This window comes from Archocentrus centrarchus, chromosome 16, assembly GCF_007364275.1.
Source record: "Archocentrus centrarchus isolate MPI-CPG fArcCen1 chromosome 16, fArcCen1, whole genome shotgun sequence".
In the NCBI taxonomy this organism is placed as follows: domain Eukaryota; kingdom Metazoa; phylum Chordata; class Actinopteri; order Cichliformes; family Cichlidae; genus Archocentrus; species Archocentrus centrarchus.
The window spans coordinates 23,902,212-23,922,444 of NC_044361.1; the positions used below are offsets into that span (position 1 = coordinate 23,902,212).

Consider the following 20,233-nt stretch of genomic DNA (forward strand, 5'->3'; position numbering starts at 1 on the left):
TAGAGTATTTATTATTTATTACACCTGTCAATGTAATGTAATGAGTTCAAAACTTAAACGCCACCCAACGACCTGTGCCGTCACCTTGTTATTGAAAATGGTTGCCCAGAGGTTGAGGGTGTTGCAACCAGTTAGTTGCCAACAGTTACTTAAGGCTTTAGAAGTCTTAATGTTCCTGATTATTGAGCCTACTGCAGGAGATTCTGCTTTTAGCTGCTATTGCAGGTAGTTGGAGCCATAGTCTAATAAATATGACCTGTTGCTTCAGTTATACTGCCACTTAGAGTTTTTCTATGCAAATAATTTTACGTAGATCTGAATGTATTCTTGTACACCCATTGCTAATTTTACTGTTTGGACTCAAGTATCATGGTAGAACATACAGGGGTTGGACAATGAAACTGAAACACCTGGTTTTAGACCACAATAATTTATTAGTATGGTGTAGGGCCTCCTTTTGCGGCCAATACAGTGTCAATTCGTCTTGGGAATGACATATACAAGTCCTGCACAGTGGTCAGAGGGATTTTAAGCTATTCTTCTTGCAGGATAGTGGCCAGGTCACGACGTGATGCTGGTGGAGGAAAACGTTTCCTGACTCGCTCCTCCAAAACACCCCAAAGTGGCTCAATAATATTTAGATCTGGTGACTGTGCAGGCCATGGAAGATGTTCAACTTCACTTTCATGTTCATCAAACCAATCTTTCACCAGTCTTGCTGTGTGTATTGGTGTATTGTCATCCTGATACATGGCACCGTGATGCCGTGCATCCAATGGTTCAAATGTTTGAACCATTGGATGCACATGGTCCTCCAGAATGGTTCCGTAGTCCTTGGCAGTGACGTGCCTATCTAGCACAAGTATTGGGCCAAGGGAATGCCATGATATGGCAGCCCAAACCATCACTGATTCACCCCCATGCTTCACTCTGGGCATGCAGCAGTCTGGGTGGTACGCTTCTTTGGGGCTTCTCCACACCTTAACTCTCCCGGATGTGGGGAAAACAGTAAAGGTGGACTCATAAGAGAACAATACATGTTTCACATTGTCCACAGCCCAAGATTTGCACTCCTTGCACCATTGAAACCGACGTTTGGCATTGGCACGAGTGACCAAAGGTTTGGCTATAGCAGCCCGGCCGTGTATGCTGACCCTGAGGAGCTCCCGACGGACAGTTTTGGTGGAAACAGGAGAGTTGAGGTGCACATTTAATTCTGCCGTGATTTTATGTTTTTTGGATACAATCCGGGTTAGTACCCGAACATCCCTTTCAGACAGCTTCCTCTTGCGTCCACAGTTAATCCTGTTGGATGTGGTTCGTCCTTCTTGGTGGTATGCTGACATTACCCTGGATACCGTGGCTCTTGATACATCACAAAGACTTGCTGTCTTGGTCACAGATGCGCCAGCAAGAAGTGCACCAACAATTTGCCCTCTTTTGAACTCTGGAATGTCACCCATAATGTTGTGTGCATTGCAATATTTTGAGAAAAACTGTGCTCTTACCCTGCTAATTGAACCTTCACACTCTGCTCCTACTGGTGCAATGTGCAATTAATGAAGATTGGCCACCAGGCTGGTCCAATTTAGCCATGAACCCTCCCACACTAAAATGACAGGTGTTTCAGTTTCCTTGTCCAACCCCTGTATGTTCGTCAAAGGATCATTCTGGTGTTTCACATTTTTCTTCTTTGTAGGTATTTTCATAGTGTGCGCAACCCCTCAGCCAAACACTAATGAAAAATATGGCAGTTTTTATTCTTGTTTCGATGTACACTCTTAACATGTTTCCATAAGATAAAATGTTTACCTTTTTTTTCTGGGTTTGATTTTCCAGAAAAGAAATAATCTGCCAACTCTCAATTCTGAAATACAGAAACCACATGGTGCTTTAAATTGTTGAAACATTTTGACAAAATATAAAGGTGTACACTGTGTTTATTCAGAGAATTATTTAGTAGAAAACAGGATAAAAATAAGAAACACCAGTATGAGTCTTTAACTTTAGCCTTGGAAATATATCAATTCAAATCTAGCTAAAAAGTAATGATTCTTGTCTTGATAATGTAATGATAATGTATTAACACTTAGTTAAGTTTTTTTGTCATTTTGAGCAGAATCAAAACCAGTGCATCTTAATCTATACCCAAATGCGGCAAAGGAACTTTAAAAGGTCAAAACAGCAAAAGCACAAATATAGAATGCCCACTTTTACAATTATACCATCAAATATTTTTGGTATTTTTATTATTCAATCCATTTGTATTCTTGTAATTAGATGATGTCATTTTAAAAAGCTACAAAGCTACCTACAAAATCTTTCATCAGGAATTTATACTGATCTATCAGTGTACGAATATAATAGGTTTTTCTTAGTGATGTGAAAACATGATACATCAAACAGGTCAAATATTCACTGCTGCTTTCCTAAATCATATCTTGTAGAGCTATACTGTTTTCTATAGCTCTAGGTTTACCTGTGTTTACATGGTGCAATCAAACAGTTGTTCTCATTAAAAAAAAAACAAACAAAAAGAAAAAACACCCCAATCTCCTCTTCTCACACGCTTCTGGGGTAGTGTTTATGACTCTTGAGAGTCCCAAACTGATCAGTTGCACTTGTAAATGGACTAGTTCTTATACGGTGCATTTCTACTCTGATCACTCAAAGCGCTTATATAACACGTTTGCATTCACCCATTCATAAAAGCACTTTCATGTGTAGCTAAGCTAAGTGCTTACTGTCTACGGTTGCATCGGAGAGTTCAGTATCTTGCCAAGGATACTTTGGCATGCAGCTCAGAATCGAACTGCCAACCTTCCGATTGGTAGGTGACCTGCTCTACCTCCTGAGCCACAACCACCCCGTGTCTATGATGTCACCAAACTCCCTTAAGTTCAACAGATGGCAAACATCTCTTTTAAACCAACCCAACTTTCTTGTCCAAGTACAACCCTGCAGATGTCACTGTAAAGTCCATAGTTTCCAAACTCAAATATAGAACATCAGGCCAGGAATGGGACTGGGAGTATGCTCTTTTGTTTATTCTTTTAAATTCAAGAGGATCTGCACTCCAAATTCAACGGTGCACAGTTCTGTCAGCACCTGAAGCATGAGAGAACATTCAGCAGAAATAACCACCATCTTTGCTCACCACCTGCCCCACTCACCAGATTTGCTTTCACCCACTTCCACCAAATCAAAATAAAGCCGCAGGGTTGCTTTGACACACTGGATGAGATCCAGCACATTTCGCAGAAAAACGGGCGCAAGTGGTCTTAATGGGACGTCTGCAGAGTGACTTAAAACTAATGACCAACTGAAAGCAGTGCTGCGGCGCATAGGAAGTTAACCTTGAAGGAGTTACAGACCAAATTTAAATCAGGCATCCATTTTGATCTTTACAAGCAAAATCCCAGAACCTTTTGATTGCACCTCGTGTCTTCCCATTTCAGTACATTATCACAGTAAACAGCCATGACTGTTTTGTTAAGTGCCAAATAAGAGAAAGGTTATGAAAAAGTGTCAGTAGCAATCAATTTTCAATTTCCATTTTCAACTGAAACCCTGTCTGAATAATGTGCATGCATAATTGTTTGCCGCTCACGCACAGCTCATGCTTTCTTTACTGTGATGTGACATTTTGATTTTTTTTTTTTTTTTTTTTTTGCCCCCTTCAATACCATATAAGTCAGTGCTGGGGGTAAAGCATTACTAAATAAGACGTAACGTAGTCATACTACTTTTTCCACTAACAAAATAGATTAACACAGTACTGTTTTAACACTCTTAACTAGTGAAAATGTTGATACTTGTGTTTCACCTGAATTATACCTTGAGCTATTTTCACTTATTCCAACTATTTTTTTGATATAAATATTAAATATATGCATGCAGGCATGAACTTTTGCCTAGCAGCAGCTGCTGTGAGCAGAAAGACAGTAAAGTGCTACAAGGACAGATGTGAATTTAAAAACTGCACAGGAGTGACTCAAAAGTAGAGAATACTGTTTTTACTTAAAGACAGAAATATGAGTCTTTTACATCAAGGTGAGACATACCTGTCCACAGCTAGTAAAGCAAGGAGCTTATTTCTATTTTCTGTTGAGACTTGTACAGATTCCAAAAGGTAACTTAAGTAGCAAATACTTAAGCAAAATAATGTGATTTCAAATTGTGCTTGAAGGCAGGCTCCTGACTTTTGCCAAACTGTAGCCCATTTAAAAAAAAACAAAAAAAAAAAAAAAGAAGAAGACTTCTGTTATTGCACAATTCATGCTGAATGCCAAATTAACTCTCAACTTGTAAGCCACACTTTGTGATTATGTGGGGGACAGGTGAGCTTTAGCTATCTGCACAGAAAGGCCAAAAGATGCTTGGCATGATGACTCTTTATTTGAACAGTCTCAGATCTGGTAAAGTGCCTGCGAGGTCGGCTCTCTAGAGATTGTTTAAGAAATGGTAACACTTGAATCCCTCTGGAGTTTCTACTGTAGTTCTGCTAAAACCAGGGAACACATTGGGTCTTAAACTTCAAAGTGAAGGAATAGCTGCTTTCAGCATGTAGAGTTTTAAAGCTCTCTTGTACAACTGAAGAGTTTTTAATGTTTTGTATGCCATGTTTTTTATTATTGACCAATAAAAACTAAGAAAAATCTCTGAACATTTGACTGTTTGGTTACATTGCTTGCTGTCAGTGGCTTAATTGTTGGAGAGTATGGGACACATACAGACAGAACAGGAACAGCAGCAAAACAATAACTGAAATGCACACATAATGAGATACATGAAGTTATTTCTGGAGTCCTTCCACACGGGGCTCATACTTCTTTTACTTCCAGAGTTTCATACTTCCTGTACCTGTGAAATGAATCCCCTCTGGAGGATGCAAAAATTAAGGCATCTTCATCTTCTCTTTCTTAGTTTGGTAGGGTTGTACCTAAAGACAGACACAAACACAATCACACACACACACACACACACACACATACAGAAAGGACAATCTCATGTGTCTGTTCACATCAGGACAAGCTTTTAACATTCCTCATGCATCACTCCTCAATGTCCTACGAGGCATTTTGAACAAACAGTAAAAACAGCCCAAATGAAGCCCCGTAAAATGGGGACAGTGTTTGAACAGCTCAAAGCAAACAAGCTTCCTATAAACCACGTCTGGAAACTTGGTTTAGATGGGAAAAAATAAATAAATAAATAAAGTACCGGACTGTTTTCTTAGCAGCAGAGTCTGTTCCCTGGCTACGCATGACTGAGTGAGCATGACTCAGTGATCAAACAACTCAGCCTTGACACACACACAAAATCAATCTCAGACGCTCTCTTTTCTGCTTAGTCAAAGAAAACACGCCAGCGCCAGCTTACGTCACCCGTTGCCCGGGCAACCGCTGTGACGTAAGAATCCTCAGGTTCTGACTGGTTAAACTGGAGCTACTGAGGCCCTGTATCCATAATTCTCAGCTAATTATGTCTTCTGTTCCCGAGAATAGTGACAGAGGCTTCACAGAATCTTTAGAGTATTTTTACCACCCGGGCTCTCATGGATGAGAGCAAACAGCTCTTCTACAACAGAGAGAATGAGACACTTTCACTTGAATTTCTTTTATCAAAGAGAAAGAAAACACTTCCACTTGAATGAGAAAACAGTCGGCAATTAACAAGGAAGGATTGAAGCTCTTTGTAGCTTCCTAGGAAGATGGAAAGGGGGTTATTTATAAAAAGGGACTAAATGAACACAAAAAGGGCAACAATCAAAATAAACTTACACTCAAGAAAAAGGGACGACATTCGCTGTATGTAAATAGTTTCTCAGTTTGGTCCACAATATTGTTTTGTTTTTCATTATTTCATCAGATGAGGTTTGATTAGGGAAGATTATGCTATTAAATGATAATTAAACATAATTATTTGTGCTTGTTGGATGCAGAAGCACCCCCCCCCCCCCACACACACACACACTTGTTTCTATAAATTAGATACATTCTATAAATTGTGCTTCTTTGAATAAAGACTGCACAAAAAAAAAAAAAAAACTAAGGGAACACTTGATCATCACAGTATAACACATAGTTAGGGATATCACTCTGTCCAGTTAGGAAGCATAAACCAGTGTGAATCCATTTCATCTGCTTTGGTGCAAATTAAAGTAACAACAGGTGCACTGGAGAGGCAACAACACACACACACCAAAATGGATTAGCAGGTGGTGGCCACAGATCATTGCTCTCTCCTAGTGTCTTTGTCACTGCTGGTAGCATGAGACGACATCTAGGCGTGATTCCGATCCCCTCCCAGACCTGAATCAGGAGGCTGGTGAGCTCCTGGACAGTCTGTGGCATCATTTGGTATATGGACTGCCAGTTTGGTTAGAAACATGCATATGAGTATCTCCCTCAAGGTGGTTTTGCAGGGCTCTGACAGTGCTCCTCTTGTTTCTCCTTGCACTAAGGAGTAAATACTACTCCTGCTGCAGGGCTGCTGTCCTTCCATGGCCTTGTTCAGCATTCCTCTTGCAATGGCCCATCTCCTGATATCTCATCCATACTAGAGACTGTGCTGGGAGATACTGCAAACCTTTCTGTGAAGGCACATATGGATGTGCAGTAGTGGAGAAGCTGGACTACATGTGCAACATGAATGGACTGCAAGTAGCACTGCAGGACTTTGTGGTATATTGTTATAATCGAGTGTTCCTTTTATTTATTTTTTTAGGAAACTGAATCATTTTTTAGGACCTTATTGCTTAATTAACTGAGTTTTCTTTATGGAGCAATCTTTCTCAGCTGATTTTATTTCAGATCTAATTAATATCAAGTTTATTTAGACTGTTGGCCTGTTTTTGAAGTTATTTTTGATCAAGGCAACATTTTATTTTTTGATTTGTTCTGTTTTTTCCACAAGTTTCTTTTAGATTAGGTCCAAGGTTTCAAAACCACAATGAGCTGGCCTGTCCATAACCAGATCACATCTTCGGCTGTGCCTTAAACTGAAAAACTGGCCAATATCAAACTGTCAAAACTGAACAGTGACATGACACAGACACCTTACAGGGGTTCTGAGGAAACTGTAAAGGGATAACAAGATTATGTCATATGATCTTGTAACAAATCCTGTTTCTCACCTAAAGAGATCATCTCCTATGGTCTCATCCTTCCTGCTCTGTCGCTCCTCCTGAGAGAGACAATAATTCAAATCATAAATCAAATAGTAAAACAAATAATAAACCAATAAGAGGGGCCAAAGTACCTCAGCTGCATCTTTCAGCCATTCATCCAGCTCAGAGTTCGTGCCCCGGTTGTGAACTAGCAGATCAGATCCTCCGATGATGTGCCGGAAGCCATCCAAACCTGGCACACGGTTCTGTTGCACAAATGCAGTAAATTGAAAAAACGAAATATAAACCCGTGGCTTTAGTTGGGTTTGAAAATTAACAGAACATCTCATCGCATAAAAAAAAAAAAAATGTAGCCATTTCTCACACACAAATAAAATCTCAAATAATGGACAAAAATGGCAAAAATACAACTAATAACTAAAAATCTTTAAGCCTTTTATTTTTGAATCACTTGCTTCAGATCTTGAAATTCTTATTTTTTTTTTAACTAACCCAGAAATGACACATAGTGTTGGATGGAAAACTGAAATATTATGTTTATATTCAGGACAAAACCTCTTAAGTTTCATAATTTATTTAATGGCTGTTTTTATATTTGAAATGAGCATCCACTGTGTGTGTTCGGTGTGTACATGCATCACAGCTGTCTGACCTTGCGGAAACATTTGAAGTTCTTTGTGCAGCCGTTGTCCTGCGTCTGATTTTGCTTGGCTTTGGGAGGGGCTGTCACGATGAGGGATTTAAACTCCACCAACAGCAGCTTCTTAAGAAGGTCTTCATCACTCTTTGACTCCTGCAAAATGGCACTTCTGTCAGGCCGGTGTTCTTTCTGACAAGTTTGAATGGAGTAAAACAGCAGCTAAAATGCAACTACAGTCAAAGAAGAAACAGAAGCATAGTGCTCAGGCTGTTTACAGTGTGAACCCTCTGCTTAGACTAAACTACTGCGGCTGCCCCCAACGCACTAATGATAGACAGCTTCAGATCAAGGCCCTGTACACTCCAATGACCACCAGTTTATCTCATTACACTGGTCTATTTAATATTCAGCATGAAAGAAATATCAAAGTTATGACACAAAACTAGTTAACAGCATTATACACTGCTCAAAAAAAAATAAAGGAATACTTTGAAAACACATCAGGTCTCAATGTGGGAAAAAAAAAAAATCATGCTGGATATCTATACTAATATGGACTGAGTAATGTGTTAGGAATGAAAGGAAGCCACATTGTTTAATGGAAATGAAAATGATCAACCTACAGAGGGCTGAATTGAAAGACAGCCTGAAAATAAATGATGCAGCAGGCTAGTCCATTTTGCAGAAATTTCATTGCAGCAACTCTAAATGGTACTCAGTAGTTTGTATGGCTTGTATGCATGCCTGACAACATTGGGGCATGCTCCTAATGAGACGATGGATGGTGTCCTGGGGGATATCCTCTCAGATCTGGACCAGGGAGCACTGAGCTCCTCAACAGTCTGACACACTGCACCAGCGTAGGTCATATTGAGGTGCCATCCTGGAGGAGTTGGACTAACTGCAACCTCTTTAGTGTCCAGGTATTGCTACCAGTAGTGACACAGACCCTAGCCAAATGTAAAACTAGTGAACGGTCAGAAAAAATGAGGAGGAAAAAAAATATTAGTGGCCTCCACCAGGGTCTCATTGCTGCCCCTCCAGTGCACCTGTTGTTAATTTCATTAACATCAAAGCAGCTGAAACTGATGAACAACCCCCCCCCCCGCTACTGAACTGACCAGATCAATGTAGCATAAAGCAATACTGGACAACTGGCAATATCAAGGTGCAATACCACATCATCTGTCCCGACATATTTATCTTCCTCTGTCTTTGTTGTATCTTTGTTTATTATTTATCTATTTATTCATTAGCTTGTATATTTCTGACTACTGTTGTGGTTGCCTGTAAAAGTGCTACCTGAAATTTCCCCTAACGGAGCCCTCCCAATGGGATTAATAAATTTTAATCTAATTTAATCAGTATCCCAAAAGTTTAACTGACTTGATGCTATACTCTGGTTAAAAAGTGTTCCTTTCAATTATTTGAGCATTATAATTCATATATGTAAAAACAGCTGAACATGTCATGTATGGTAGTAATGGGTATCTTTATAGATTCTTATGCATTTAACACTTCCTATAAGTCTTTGAGGTTCATTAAAAACATAGACTGTCAATATAGCAAATATACAAAGCATAAAAATACTTTTTCTGCATAGAGCTAGAAAACTGAGCTCAGTGTTATGGAGAAAGGGAGACACCACTGCAACAGTAACAGCTTTTTCACTGGACTCACTTGGACCTCCTGCTTGATCACAACTGGTTTTAGGGGACTCTTAGTCTCTTCGTGCTGGGGAATATCTACATCGAGTAGTTCTAAATCCTAAAAAGAAAAGGTGGAAAATGAGAAATAATAATTGTGAAATATAGTTGGGTATGTGTTTCAATTTAAGCTACAGTTCATCTTTTCTCACCTCAATGAAGGACACATCATCTTCTTCAAAAGGAATTACATTTTTACTTGTACTGGCTGATGACATTTCTGCTGGTTTAGTGGACTCTTGATTAGTTGTCATGCAGTCTGTTGGGTGAATTGGCTCTGTCTTAATACAGACACCATACTGTTCAGATCGCTGGCCATTCTTATGCAAACTTGACTCCTTCTCCGGGCCCTGTGGCCTTTGACTGGCTGTCCCATTTTCCTCTAGGTGGACTCGTTGCCTCTTGCTTGAAGACTCCACAGGATTTAAAAATTGCTTCTGTTTAGCTGAACTGTGCACAAGCTTGGCTTGCTGACCTTGATTGATGGAGGGTTTCTCATCAAAGCAGTCCATATCTTCAGACATAATGGACTCCAGTTCCTCCATCTGTATCACATCTTCCATCTCCTTCCTTTTTCTATTCTGCGGGTCCCCTGAGGGAGCCTCTGACCGTCCTACGAACAAATCAGATGCTGACCTGAGTGAAGTCTGGGACACAGCTGCAAGGCCTCTGCGTGGAAGTGAGGCACTTTCTTCAGACGTGGTTGAGATATTTGGTGCCCGAGCAGTGATGGGTGATTCTAGCACAGGCCGCTTTGGCTCTGACATGACAGCTGAGAGCTCGTCCTCCAAAGGCCTGGATGACAGGATAAAATACAGCGAGATGGGTAGGAATAAACTATTTTTTTTCTCTAAATTTGGTTTCAATTAAGTAATTCAGCTTTTATATTATTAAGTAAATACAATGTGCTTCTACATTCCAGTGTGACAGAGATCACTTAGCAGAGATTTAAAGTGTTAGTATTATATGCCTCATGAGAGAAAACATCTACATTTGTCTTCGAAACTTTTTTCTCTGTACAGCGTGGTTCCCTGCTATGGTTTTTGAAACCCTAAACAGATATTTACCTTTTCTTGCTGACTGACTGAAAGAAATTGGTCAAAGTTGACTGTTTCTGTGGAGAAGCTTGTAGAGAGATTTTTGGTTTCTGAGGAGGCTGCATGTGAGAGAATGTCCTCATGCCAGTGTTAGTCTTAGGAGTGGCTGGTGGTGGTCTAATATCAGAACTGCCTTCACCTGAAACAGAAGAACATTTATTTTAAAGGAAAAAAAGCTATTAGCAGCACAGGCTGCAGTACGCTTAGCTGTCGACAGGGTAGATGAGACGACTGGTATCACTTTCATACTTGCTTGTCAGCTGCATACTTAAGATAAGATGGGGCTTGATTATTCAAGAACTTGTATGTGAGGAGAAGGATTTCAAATTCAATTCTGGATTTAACAGGGAGCCAATGAAGAGAAGCCAATATGGGAGAGTTACAGGTCTCAGGGTGCAACAAACCTTTCCTGCAGCTGCACAGCTTGGCTTGTTAGTCTGTTAGCTAATTGGCTAAACCCAAACCAGCTAACCAGTGCTAAAAATTTGAGAGTGCCCCCAGAAAAAAATTTCCTTCCATTACAGGGTTCCTGAAAATGGAGACATTACATTGTAGGGATTCATCAAAACGGTCCACAGGAATGATAGCAAATTAAAGGATCAGTTATATAAAAATTTGACAGCATGACCTTATAAATCACTAAAACCTTAAATAATCTAAAACAGGAAGCCACAAAATAACAGCGCTCTGTGTCATCCATCATTCTAAAGAGTCTATAATTTCTTCTAAGCAACAGTTAGAAGTTTAATATTGTATCTCACAGAACAAATACCATTGATCTGCACAGATAAAATTAATTAAAAATAAATCACAGGCACTAAATTGGTACTCGGTTTAGGTCAGATTGGGACGGGGGGCGGGGGGGGGGGGGGTCCACTGTATTTCTAATTCATTCACACAACTACCTGCTAGTTTGGAGTCAGACTTCTTCTTCTGTGACTCTGTGTTTGCTACTTTGGTGAACGGTGAGCTCATTGTTTCAGCCACAACACACTGAGTGGTCATCTTCTGAGCCACCAGATTGGATCCACGGAGCTGACTCGTGCTCGGGTTTTGCTTCTTCTCGGGTGTTTCTCCTACTGACGTCACCCCGGCAACCTCACGAACCTGCATCCTGAAAACACAAAAAAAAGTCAAATGAAACACATCAGATGAAGATGACTAAAGGCAAATAATGGGCACACAATGGCGTCTGTCAGTACTTCTCTGTACCTCTGTGATATCTCTGTGTTCACTGCATACGCTGTGATGTTCTGAGATGCTGCAGGTAACATGGTCTCATCCACAGCAACGCTCTGTGACAGCGTCGCGCTTGGGATTCTGGGTGTCACTTTTGCTACAGAGTCTACAACACAACAGATACAAAACAAATCAAGAAAAGGCATAAAAGTAACAAAGAAATATTGTCTGTCTGGTCACCCACCTGAGTCTGAGCTTGAAGGATTGCAGTATTTTTCACAGGAAGCATAGATGGCAGCCAGACCGATTTCAGACTCTGTGATGAGTCGAAGGCCTTTTCTGTGTGAGTGTTAAAGAAAGACTAAGAAATCACTCAGTGAAAACAAGTAAATTCCCAAAACAGTGGAGAACAAGGGGAGTTTGAACCTTTGAACGATGCTCTTCACAGAGTTTGCCCACTCTGTGGAGGAGGGAGAAAGCAGAGTTTGGGAGGTGCCCGTTGTGAAATCAACCACACAGCTCTGCAGAGACTCCAGCAGGTCACGGGGCAGGCAGCCCTCCTCCAGCAGATGGCTCCTGCCACCCCCCAAACTCACTGCTGCATTAAGGCGCTTCAGCTGCAAGCAGCACAGAAGGGCCACATATTAGCGTGTATGAAGGATTAGAGGTATGCTTACTCCTTAACTACTATTATAAAAGCCGCTATTCCATAATACATTCAGTCATGATATTATACTCATGTAAACTTGCACCTTAATGCTTAGAAAACACAGAAACACTCCTCAGACAACTCTTCACCACTCAGCTATCAGAAAAACTGGATTTGATTTCATCAGTTTAATAAGAATGCCTCTTATGTCTCATGAGTGAATATCTGCCCAGAGATTCCCTTTGTTTTACTTTAGGCTTCTGTCGCTCTCCCATTTCAATTTCATCTTCACCTCCTTTGCCTCCTCAAACAAAAGGGCTCTTATTTTTTGCCTGGTTGAGCTTCCATAGTTATTCCAGCATCCAGCTCTTCAGCTACCTCAGGAAAGTTACCCAGAGCTATAGAGAAAGCAAAAGCACTGTTCTGTTTCCACTGTGCACACACGCCTTCTTTTCCTGTGAGATTTGGTTGGAGGCAGAGTTGCAAAGTGAAAACAAAGCAGATAAGCAACCATTCTCAAACACGGATGGCGTCATTATTTATTTACATTATTATGATAACTTGAAGCCAAAAATTTCCATATTTAAAACATGAATGCAAGTTCAGGCTTCATGAGGTTGAGGTTTCATAATGTGAATATGCCCTTTGGTGCACCAGAACTCATCCATCTGCAGATTCAGTTTTTTTTTCAAATGCATTGAGCTGCTGCCGTGTGATTGGCTCATTAGATGTTTGCATTAACAAGCATTGTACCTAATAAATTGGCATGTGAGTGTATATTCACATAGCTCGCAATCATAAAAAGGAAGCAGAAGGCGGTTACAATGCCCATCACAAGTTGTCATAAGTGATATAACTTGTAACCCTTGACTGAGCAGAATCAATACCCTTCATCTGCAAACTTGGTATTACATGACTTCTACTTACAAGTATAACGGTAGTTAACTAGAATTCTGTAAAGCATGAAAGAAATAACAGATCTTCACAAACAAAGAGGTGGCAAACCTGTTTGGCACTGAGAAAAATAAAGGTCCTTCCAGTGAAAAGCTGTTTGCGAAGTGGAATCGCTCCAAGGTTAACATCCTCTTTATTCAGGCTAGGCTCATCGATCTCAGGCACAAAACTTAAAAACACACAGAGGAGACGACGATCAGCTCAGCTTCAGTATTAATGTGTAATGTGAGGAATGGGTTGCACTGTACCTCTCAGCTTTGGGGGGTGGTAATTTCTGCTGAACGGCTCTGTTGAGCTCTAAGAAGAACTCTGGCTTCACGATGGGACGACAGCACAGCAGAGCAGAAATGGTCTAATTACGAAAACCAAAAAGCACAGGAAGCACATGGTGAGGAACGAACATGTCACAGGAGCTAATGAGGATACAAAGTCGGGTCCTGACCTTGATGGTGACTTTAACAGAAGACATAACCAGATGGGTGCAATCCTGAGACCAGCTGTTGACCAGCTTTCCGCCCAAAGCTAACAGGGCCTGAGAGAGTGATGCTTTGCCATCGTTGTCCAAACACGATGAACACACCACTGGCTGCAGATGAACCACACTGAGGCAAAGAAGACACAGAGATGGAGACACAAAACAAACTTTTTAGAATTCATTTGTGTAAAAGTTCAATAAATGTAATTGTGTTTCAAAATAAACCAGTTCTTATTTCTGCTGCATACCTGAATTTGCTGTGAAAAACCCCAAATGTCACCAAATCCCCTGAGTTCAGGTTCACCGGTGCTGTTATCTGCTGGCTGTTGACAAATGTGCCGTACTTGGAGGCATCTTTTACAGTCAAGGTCTAAAAGCAAAATACATGAGAGCAATCGCCACATTTCCAACATGTCCACTCAAGATCGGTCTCAATAATGTGTCACCAGCATTCATCTGATGACCAAACATGAAACATGATCACAATTTCTCTTCCACCTTTCTGAAATATGGTGGTGAATATGTGCCAGACTCCATCACCCCCATCACTTTTCTGATTAGATATTAATGCAAAATTATCCAATGGATGTTTGAGCTATGGGTAAAAGCATTTTTGTGAGGTCAGAGTGACATGCAAGGAAAAAAAATGGCACCAAATTAAACTGCAATTTAACTGAAGCATTAACAGAAATATTAAACCTTTTTAGATCTTTTTTTTTTTTTTTTTTTTATTGTGCAGCAGGTTTATCGGTTTGCTTGATCCATTTTGACTTATTTATCAAAAACAAGGAAATAAATTCAGGGGATCCTTAAAGCAAGCAAAAAGAAGCAAATCTGGAAATCCAAACATCAATATCTGGCAGCTGAAGAACACTGTGGGAGCTCAGCGTGAGTCTCAAAAAATTTTAGTGCATGAGGGAGTTTTTTTTTCTTTTCTTTTTTTTAACTGCTGCTAAAGTGGCATTGTATGTGTCTTATTTTGCGTATAAATCACTCTGCACAGGCTGCATTGCTTTGATTTAAAAAAAAAAAAATTTCTTTGACTACACAGGTTTAGGTTTGGAGGAGTAGCGCAACAGCACCACCTTCTGCGCCAAAGTATCACGCAGGCAAATGTATTTGGATCACTAAAAGGATTCTTGATAATGCTCAAAAATGCTTATTTTCTTGGCTACACCAGGAAAATGGACCAAATACAAACACACCATTTAAAACAGTAAAAATATAAACAAACAGTCTTTGCTTAGTTAACATTTAGACAGAATGGATTTGGGCGCCTTGATCTGAAGAAGACAGCTCATTTAAGGATTTTTAAACAATCAGTAATGACATCATAAAATCTACTGTAAAACAAACAGATACAGTGATGCAGCTGCAAATATGCAACGGCAGAAATTAAGACCAGCGTATAGAGAACTGCATGATTCTAGTCTACATCCAATAAAAGCGTAGATGATTACCTGGAGGCCTTTAAAAGACAAGAATTATTCCATCTTAGAAATCATCCTACGCTTTAAGAAATGGGATTTGACAGTTTGTGTGTCAAATGTGTGCCCCGTTTCTGTGTAGTCGTCTACACATTCGCTGAGCAAGCAAAGGATTCCCAGTTCGGTACCAGGAGGAGACACAAATTTCCTTTGGGGTTGTGTCAGGAAGGGCATCCTGTGTAAAAATCTGCCAAATCAAACACGTGGAATAACCCGCTGTGGCAATCCTTTGTTAATATGCGAGCAGCTGAAAGCAGCTTTTAAACCATTTCATATTTCAAACAACTGAAATTTCTATCATGAGTTGTCAAGTAGGGTGATATTCCTGTGAAAAACGAAAGTTAACATCAAACATTTGTAGTGCTGGCCGTGTTCTTCCACACAATAAATATGATTGACACTCAGCTTGTTGTCCCGGCAGAGTGAGAGAGACTTAAACCTGTTTTTGGTCTGATGCTGCTACACACACCTCAAACGAACACCTGTGAGCGCACACACTGAGCATATGAGCACATGGGGAATATATAATGCTGCAGTGGACAGAGGATGTTGACTGTGGTGAAAATTATAAGATCAATAACATCCAAATTTCAAGCCTAAATATGGTAAATGTTTAATACTTAATGAGAAAGTCAAATTTTAACATCACTACAGTCTACAGTTTTTGTGATAAAATCTGCGCAGAGATGAGAACTACGAGGAATGTGAAGACTAAACAAGCCAAACTCCACAGGTGAGCCGAGTCAAGTGTCAGCGTCTGTTTCTCTTCAGTGTTTTGATACTATTGACCCCAGCTGGAGTGAGGTGCAGTCTTCTATATGTTCAGTAATCAAACTGTTTGATGTGTTTAGAAAAGCACATTTAAAGCACAGGAACCCGAGTTGTACATATTCAGTCCATGTGCAGTCCTCCCATAAACTTTTACAAAATGTCTACATTTTACAGAGCAAAGCTGTTGTATTTGATTGCAACAGAGTTCACTTGTGTACATAATAAAGTTGCCAGTGAGCATATATAAACACTCCATAACTGACCGTTCTCTGTTCGTACGATCTTATTATTTCCCTTGTTTGCCTCACCTGGTCGCCAGCAGTTATATGAGCGTGGACCCTGCTGATGGACTGGTCACTTGGAAGAAGGATGTCACAATTCTTGCGGCCCACCACATACTCTTTACCAGAGAGGAGATAGTGGGCCTCAGCTGTGAGTGATAGACAGCAGGTAGTTAGTGGCCTTCCAAAGAAAAGTAACAGACACAGAACATAGGTGTGGCTTTAAAAACTCTTTGTCTTAGTCAAAAACATGGATTCAAATGAAAATGTTACCAGAGGTGGAGCTCAGCCCAAATTAGAAGTGATTAACTTTTGAAAATCTGCATCCTGGAATTTTTCAAGGAGTATTTATTTATGTGATTGTGCGAGAGAGCAAGGTTAGACATCATCTTTTAACAAAGAAGAGAAATTAGCACAGAATCCACTATCCTTTATATTTTTTTCTTTGGGGAAAATAAATCAAAACTCCATAAACAAGTCTCTTTTATTTTAATGCACCACAATCTATCAAATCCTCTACTACTTAGGAGTTACCTGTGGTGTAAGAAGTTATACTCCAACTATATTGCTCTTCAGCGCTTTACAAGCAGAATCGTCACAAAGTCAATTAGAAAATAATTTTACTCTAACACATTTGTCTTCTCAAATTGTTCAAAGGTGGCTGCTTATCAAATAAAAGTATTCCAAAAGGCTAAATCTTTTTCATCATGATGACATAATGTAACATACAGTACTGTGCAAAAGACTTGACCCACCCCTAATTTCTTTATATTTTAGTAGGTAAATGGGGAAAAGGTGCAGCAATTTCTTGAAACATGCAAAGATACATGGAAATACAGTATAAAAGGAAAAAACAGAGTTTGTACTATAATGAGTTTGAAAGTCAATACTTGGCAATGACCACCTTTATTCTTCAACACAACCTGAACTCTCTTAAGCAGCTTTCTTGTTGTTTCTTTAAGTAGTCTTCAGGAATAGTTCTCCTGGCTTCTTGAAGACCATCCAAAGCTCGTATTTGGATGTTTCTGCCTTCTGTTCTGTTCTCTGTCAAGATGATCCCACACTGCTTCAATAATGTTCAGGTCTGGACTCTGGGAAGGCCAGTCCATGACTGATAGTGTTCCAGTGTGTCTTTTTCTATCCAGGTATGCTCTTACTGCATTGGCAGTAGGTTTGGGATCATTGTCATGCCAAAAAATGAAGCTATTACAAATCAGATGCTTTCCAGATGGCATTTCCTGGTGGCTCAAAATCTGATAATAATTTTCTGTGTTCATAATTTCATAAATTTTGACAACACGACTGGCTGATATGCAAATCCAAAGCATCACAGAGTCTGCACCGTGTTTTACAGATGGCTGTAGACACTCACTGTTGGGCCTCTCTCCTGACCTCCCCTGTATACTAAAGATCATTTGAACCAAAATCTTCAAATTTTGATTCTTCCCTCCATAAGACCTGTTTCAGCCCAGCTCCAGTCCAGCAATTTGTAATTTGGCTTCCAGAAAGCCTGGAGAATGACTGCTAAAGACAATTTTGAAAGATTATAACAAAATATCTCTCCTTGGTTACAGGATATAAAGAAACGCGGGGTGGCTTAAAACTTCTGCACAGTACTGTATATATAAATGATGGAGGGAAACATTTAAATTCATTATATTTAGAAATAAATAACCTTTCAAGCTTGCCATAAGCTAATTTAAAAATAATGCACACAATGTAGATGTTTAGATCATATATTAACCTGTGTTTAGCCGCATTAAATGAACCCACAGTACGATCATATGACAGCACAGCCTTTTCTCAGAAACACACCTCGGCACCTCGGTAACTGCTAACCAGACGCAGGCTATTTATATAAAACATTTTTAAACACTTATTTCGTTTTTCTCACATATCAACTAGCTCCATCTTCAAGGCGCAAACTTTGCCCGGCCTGCAGCGTGATAAATACAACTGCATTAAAACGCCGCCGTGGCAGAAAAGTTTACCTCCAGACTGCTGGGGCGTCAGTATCCACATTTTACTTCTGTCTGTTGCTTTTGCATAAACCAAAAAGAGCAGCAAGTCAAAAATAATGCAATGTTTTGAATAAGGAATCCACCCATGAATGTAGTGACCCTTCCGCCTCCCGCCACGTGTCGTCATAGCCCTGCGCCGAACGTTTCAAAATAAAAGCCAGATTTCTCACAAACACGATCTCGTGCTCGGTGACTCCCCAAATAGCATTTCACCTTGCTTTTCCATTCAGGATTTTGAAGAAAAATGTAACAAGAACTTTAAACAGTAAAAGAATTGTATTTTTTTTTTTTATGGGAGTGAAATAAATGAAAGTCCAGCTAAAGCTTCTCATAAATATGGACGTAAAATGATAAAATTAAGCATCATGTGTAAACAATATTAAAAATATACCAGTGCACTATGAATCAAGAGTGTCTTGCTTTATAGTGAACATAGAAGCAGACATTTAATGACACGTAATCCCCATTTCAGCACCTTTGCCAAAACCACACATCTTTCCGTAAACAATAGAATATCCCGTGTAATCTCATGAAGTACATTGAAAGCTTAGCTTTGTAGTTACCAAATACTTCACACTGAAGGAATTTGAGCCACAAAAAATAAATGAGTACATTTTAAAAAAACAGGCTATCCTAGCCCAGGGAAAACTATATTAACTAAAGCTACTTGAGAATCGAATCAGCTTTATTGGCCAAGTCTGTGTACACATACAAGGAAGTGAGCTCGTGTTTGTTTTTTTCTTTTGTTAGTAATGTCTCGTGGCCCTGGGAATGTGACTCTTGTGTTTTCAGTTTTTTGGACTTTCAGCTTGTGTAATTTAATGTCTCCCAGTGTTTTTTTTTTTAAGTTATTATGGAGTTTTGCAGGTTTGAGTTTGTACATTTGTATTATAGTTTCTGGTTGGTTTCCTTGTTTGTATCCTGGGGCCTTAGTTTCATTTTCTGAGCGTTCTTGGTTATAGTTTATTTATATTTAATTCCTGGTTGCCCTGTGTTTTCCATTTCAAGTCTGCACTTTTGTCATGTAGTCATTTCCTGTTTTATTTTGCCAGCCCTTTTCCTGCGTGCATTACATTTGGTTTTGTTTCCCTTGTTTAATTAGTCAGATTCTGTTCACCTGTGCCCTATTTTCAACAGCAGTTTCCTTTCTTCCTAATCACCTCATGTATGCATTTAAGCCCTCAGTTTTCTTCTTTGTTGCATCTGCCCTCATAATAGTGAGTTTCTCTGCTCTGTTTCCAGTTTGTCTGAGTAGCCATGTTCTTTGTGTTTTGTTTATTCTCTGCTTCCTGCCAGCAATAAAAGCTTTGTTTTGAGTTTATGTCTGTCTGTGATAGTGATGAGAAAATGAAGCTTTTGTGAAGCACTGAACCACTTGGACCAGTTGTTTCGGAAATAGGTTCATTACTCGAAGCTTCAATTATAGCGCGCTCTCCTGGAAAAGTGCAATGATTTCAATTACACACCTGCATGCACGCGCTCACACACCTCAATGATATGAAACATCTTTGCATCGTTTCAGGCGCACAGGTTATGACCAAATATCATGATATCAGGTTCTGTTTACAAATAAAGATGGATGAACGTGTGTGTTGTGTTATTGAGCAGAGTGCTGGGAAAACATAGCATTAACTGGCTGTGCTTGTGTAGCTACCGCTTTAGCGTTAATCTTGATACGACAGCGTCCGTAATCACGTTGAAAGGACGAGCCAGCAAAGGTTGTCTTTAATTCATAACTCAGCAGTAACTGTTGGCCAAAACAACGCTAAAACTGTGTGAGTATGAACCTGGCTGACTGCCTCGCTCTCGCTCCTTCACTCGTAACCAGTGAATCACCTGAA

At 39.9% G+C, this 20,233-nt stretch overlaps 1 protein-coding gene across 1 annotated transcript; it reads right to left on the reverse strand.

Moving 5' to 3' along the window:
* Positions 1-4,022: 4,022 nt before the first annotated feature.
* nbn (nibrin) lies at positions 4,023-18,499 on the reverse strand. Its single transcript, XM_030749081.1, has 17 exons — positions 18,363-18,499; positions 16,399-16,520; positions 14,081-14,202; positions 13,800-13,959; positions 13,606-13,709; positions 13,409-13,526; positions 12,181-12,371; positions 11,999-12,093; positions 11,788-11,920; positions 11,481-11,689; positions 10,546-10,714; positions 9,631-10,273; positions 9,453-9,539; positions 7,785-7,925; positions 7,264-7,377; positions 7,139-7,188; positions 4,023-4,942 (listed from the first exon to the last, which is right to left on the reverse strand). The coding sequence occupies exons 1-17, from the start codon at positions 18,391-18,393 to the stop codon at positions 4,909-4,911; spliced, it is 2,523 nt and encodes an 840-aa protein (XP_030604941.1). The 5' UTR covers positions 18,394-18,499; the 3' UTR covers positions 4,023-4,908.
* Positions 18,500-20,233: the final 1,734 nt, after the last annotated feature.

What these genes read in the sequence shown, in the direction of transcription:
- nbn (XM_030749081.1), bottom strand. Translation starts at nt 18,393, where the DNA reads ATGTGGATACTGACGCCCCAGCAGTCTGGAG. An exon ending in CAGTCAGTCAGCAAGAAAAG is followed by an intron (nt 10,274 to 10,545) that starts GTAAATATCTGT and finishes CCTGTCATCCAG; the next exon opens with GCCTTTGGAGGACGAGCTCT. An exon ending in ACTTCAAATGTTTCCGCAAG is followed by an intron (nt 7,378 to 7,784) that starts GTCAGACAGCTG and finishes TTTGTGCAACAG; the next exon opens with AACCGTGTGCCAGGTTTGGA.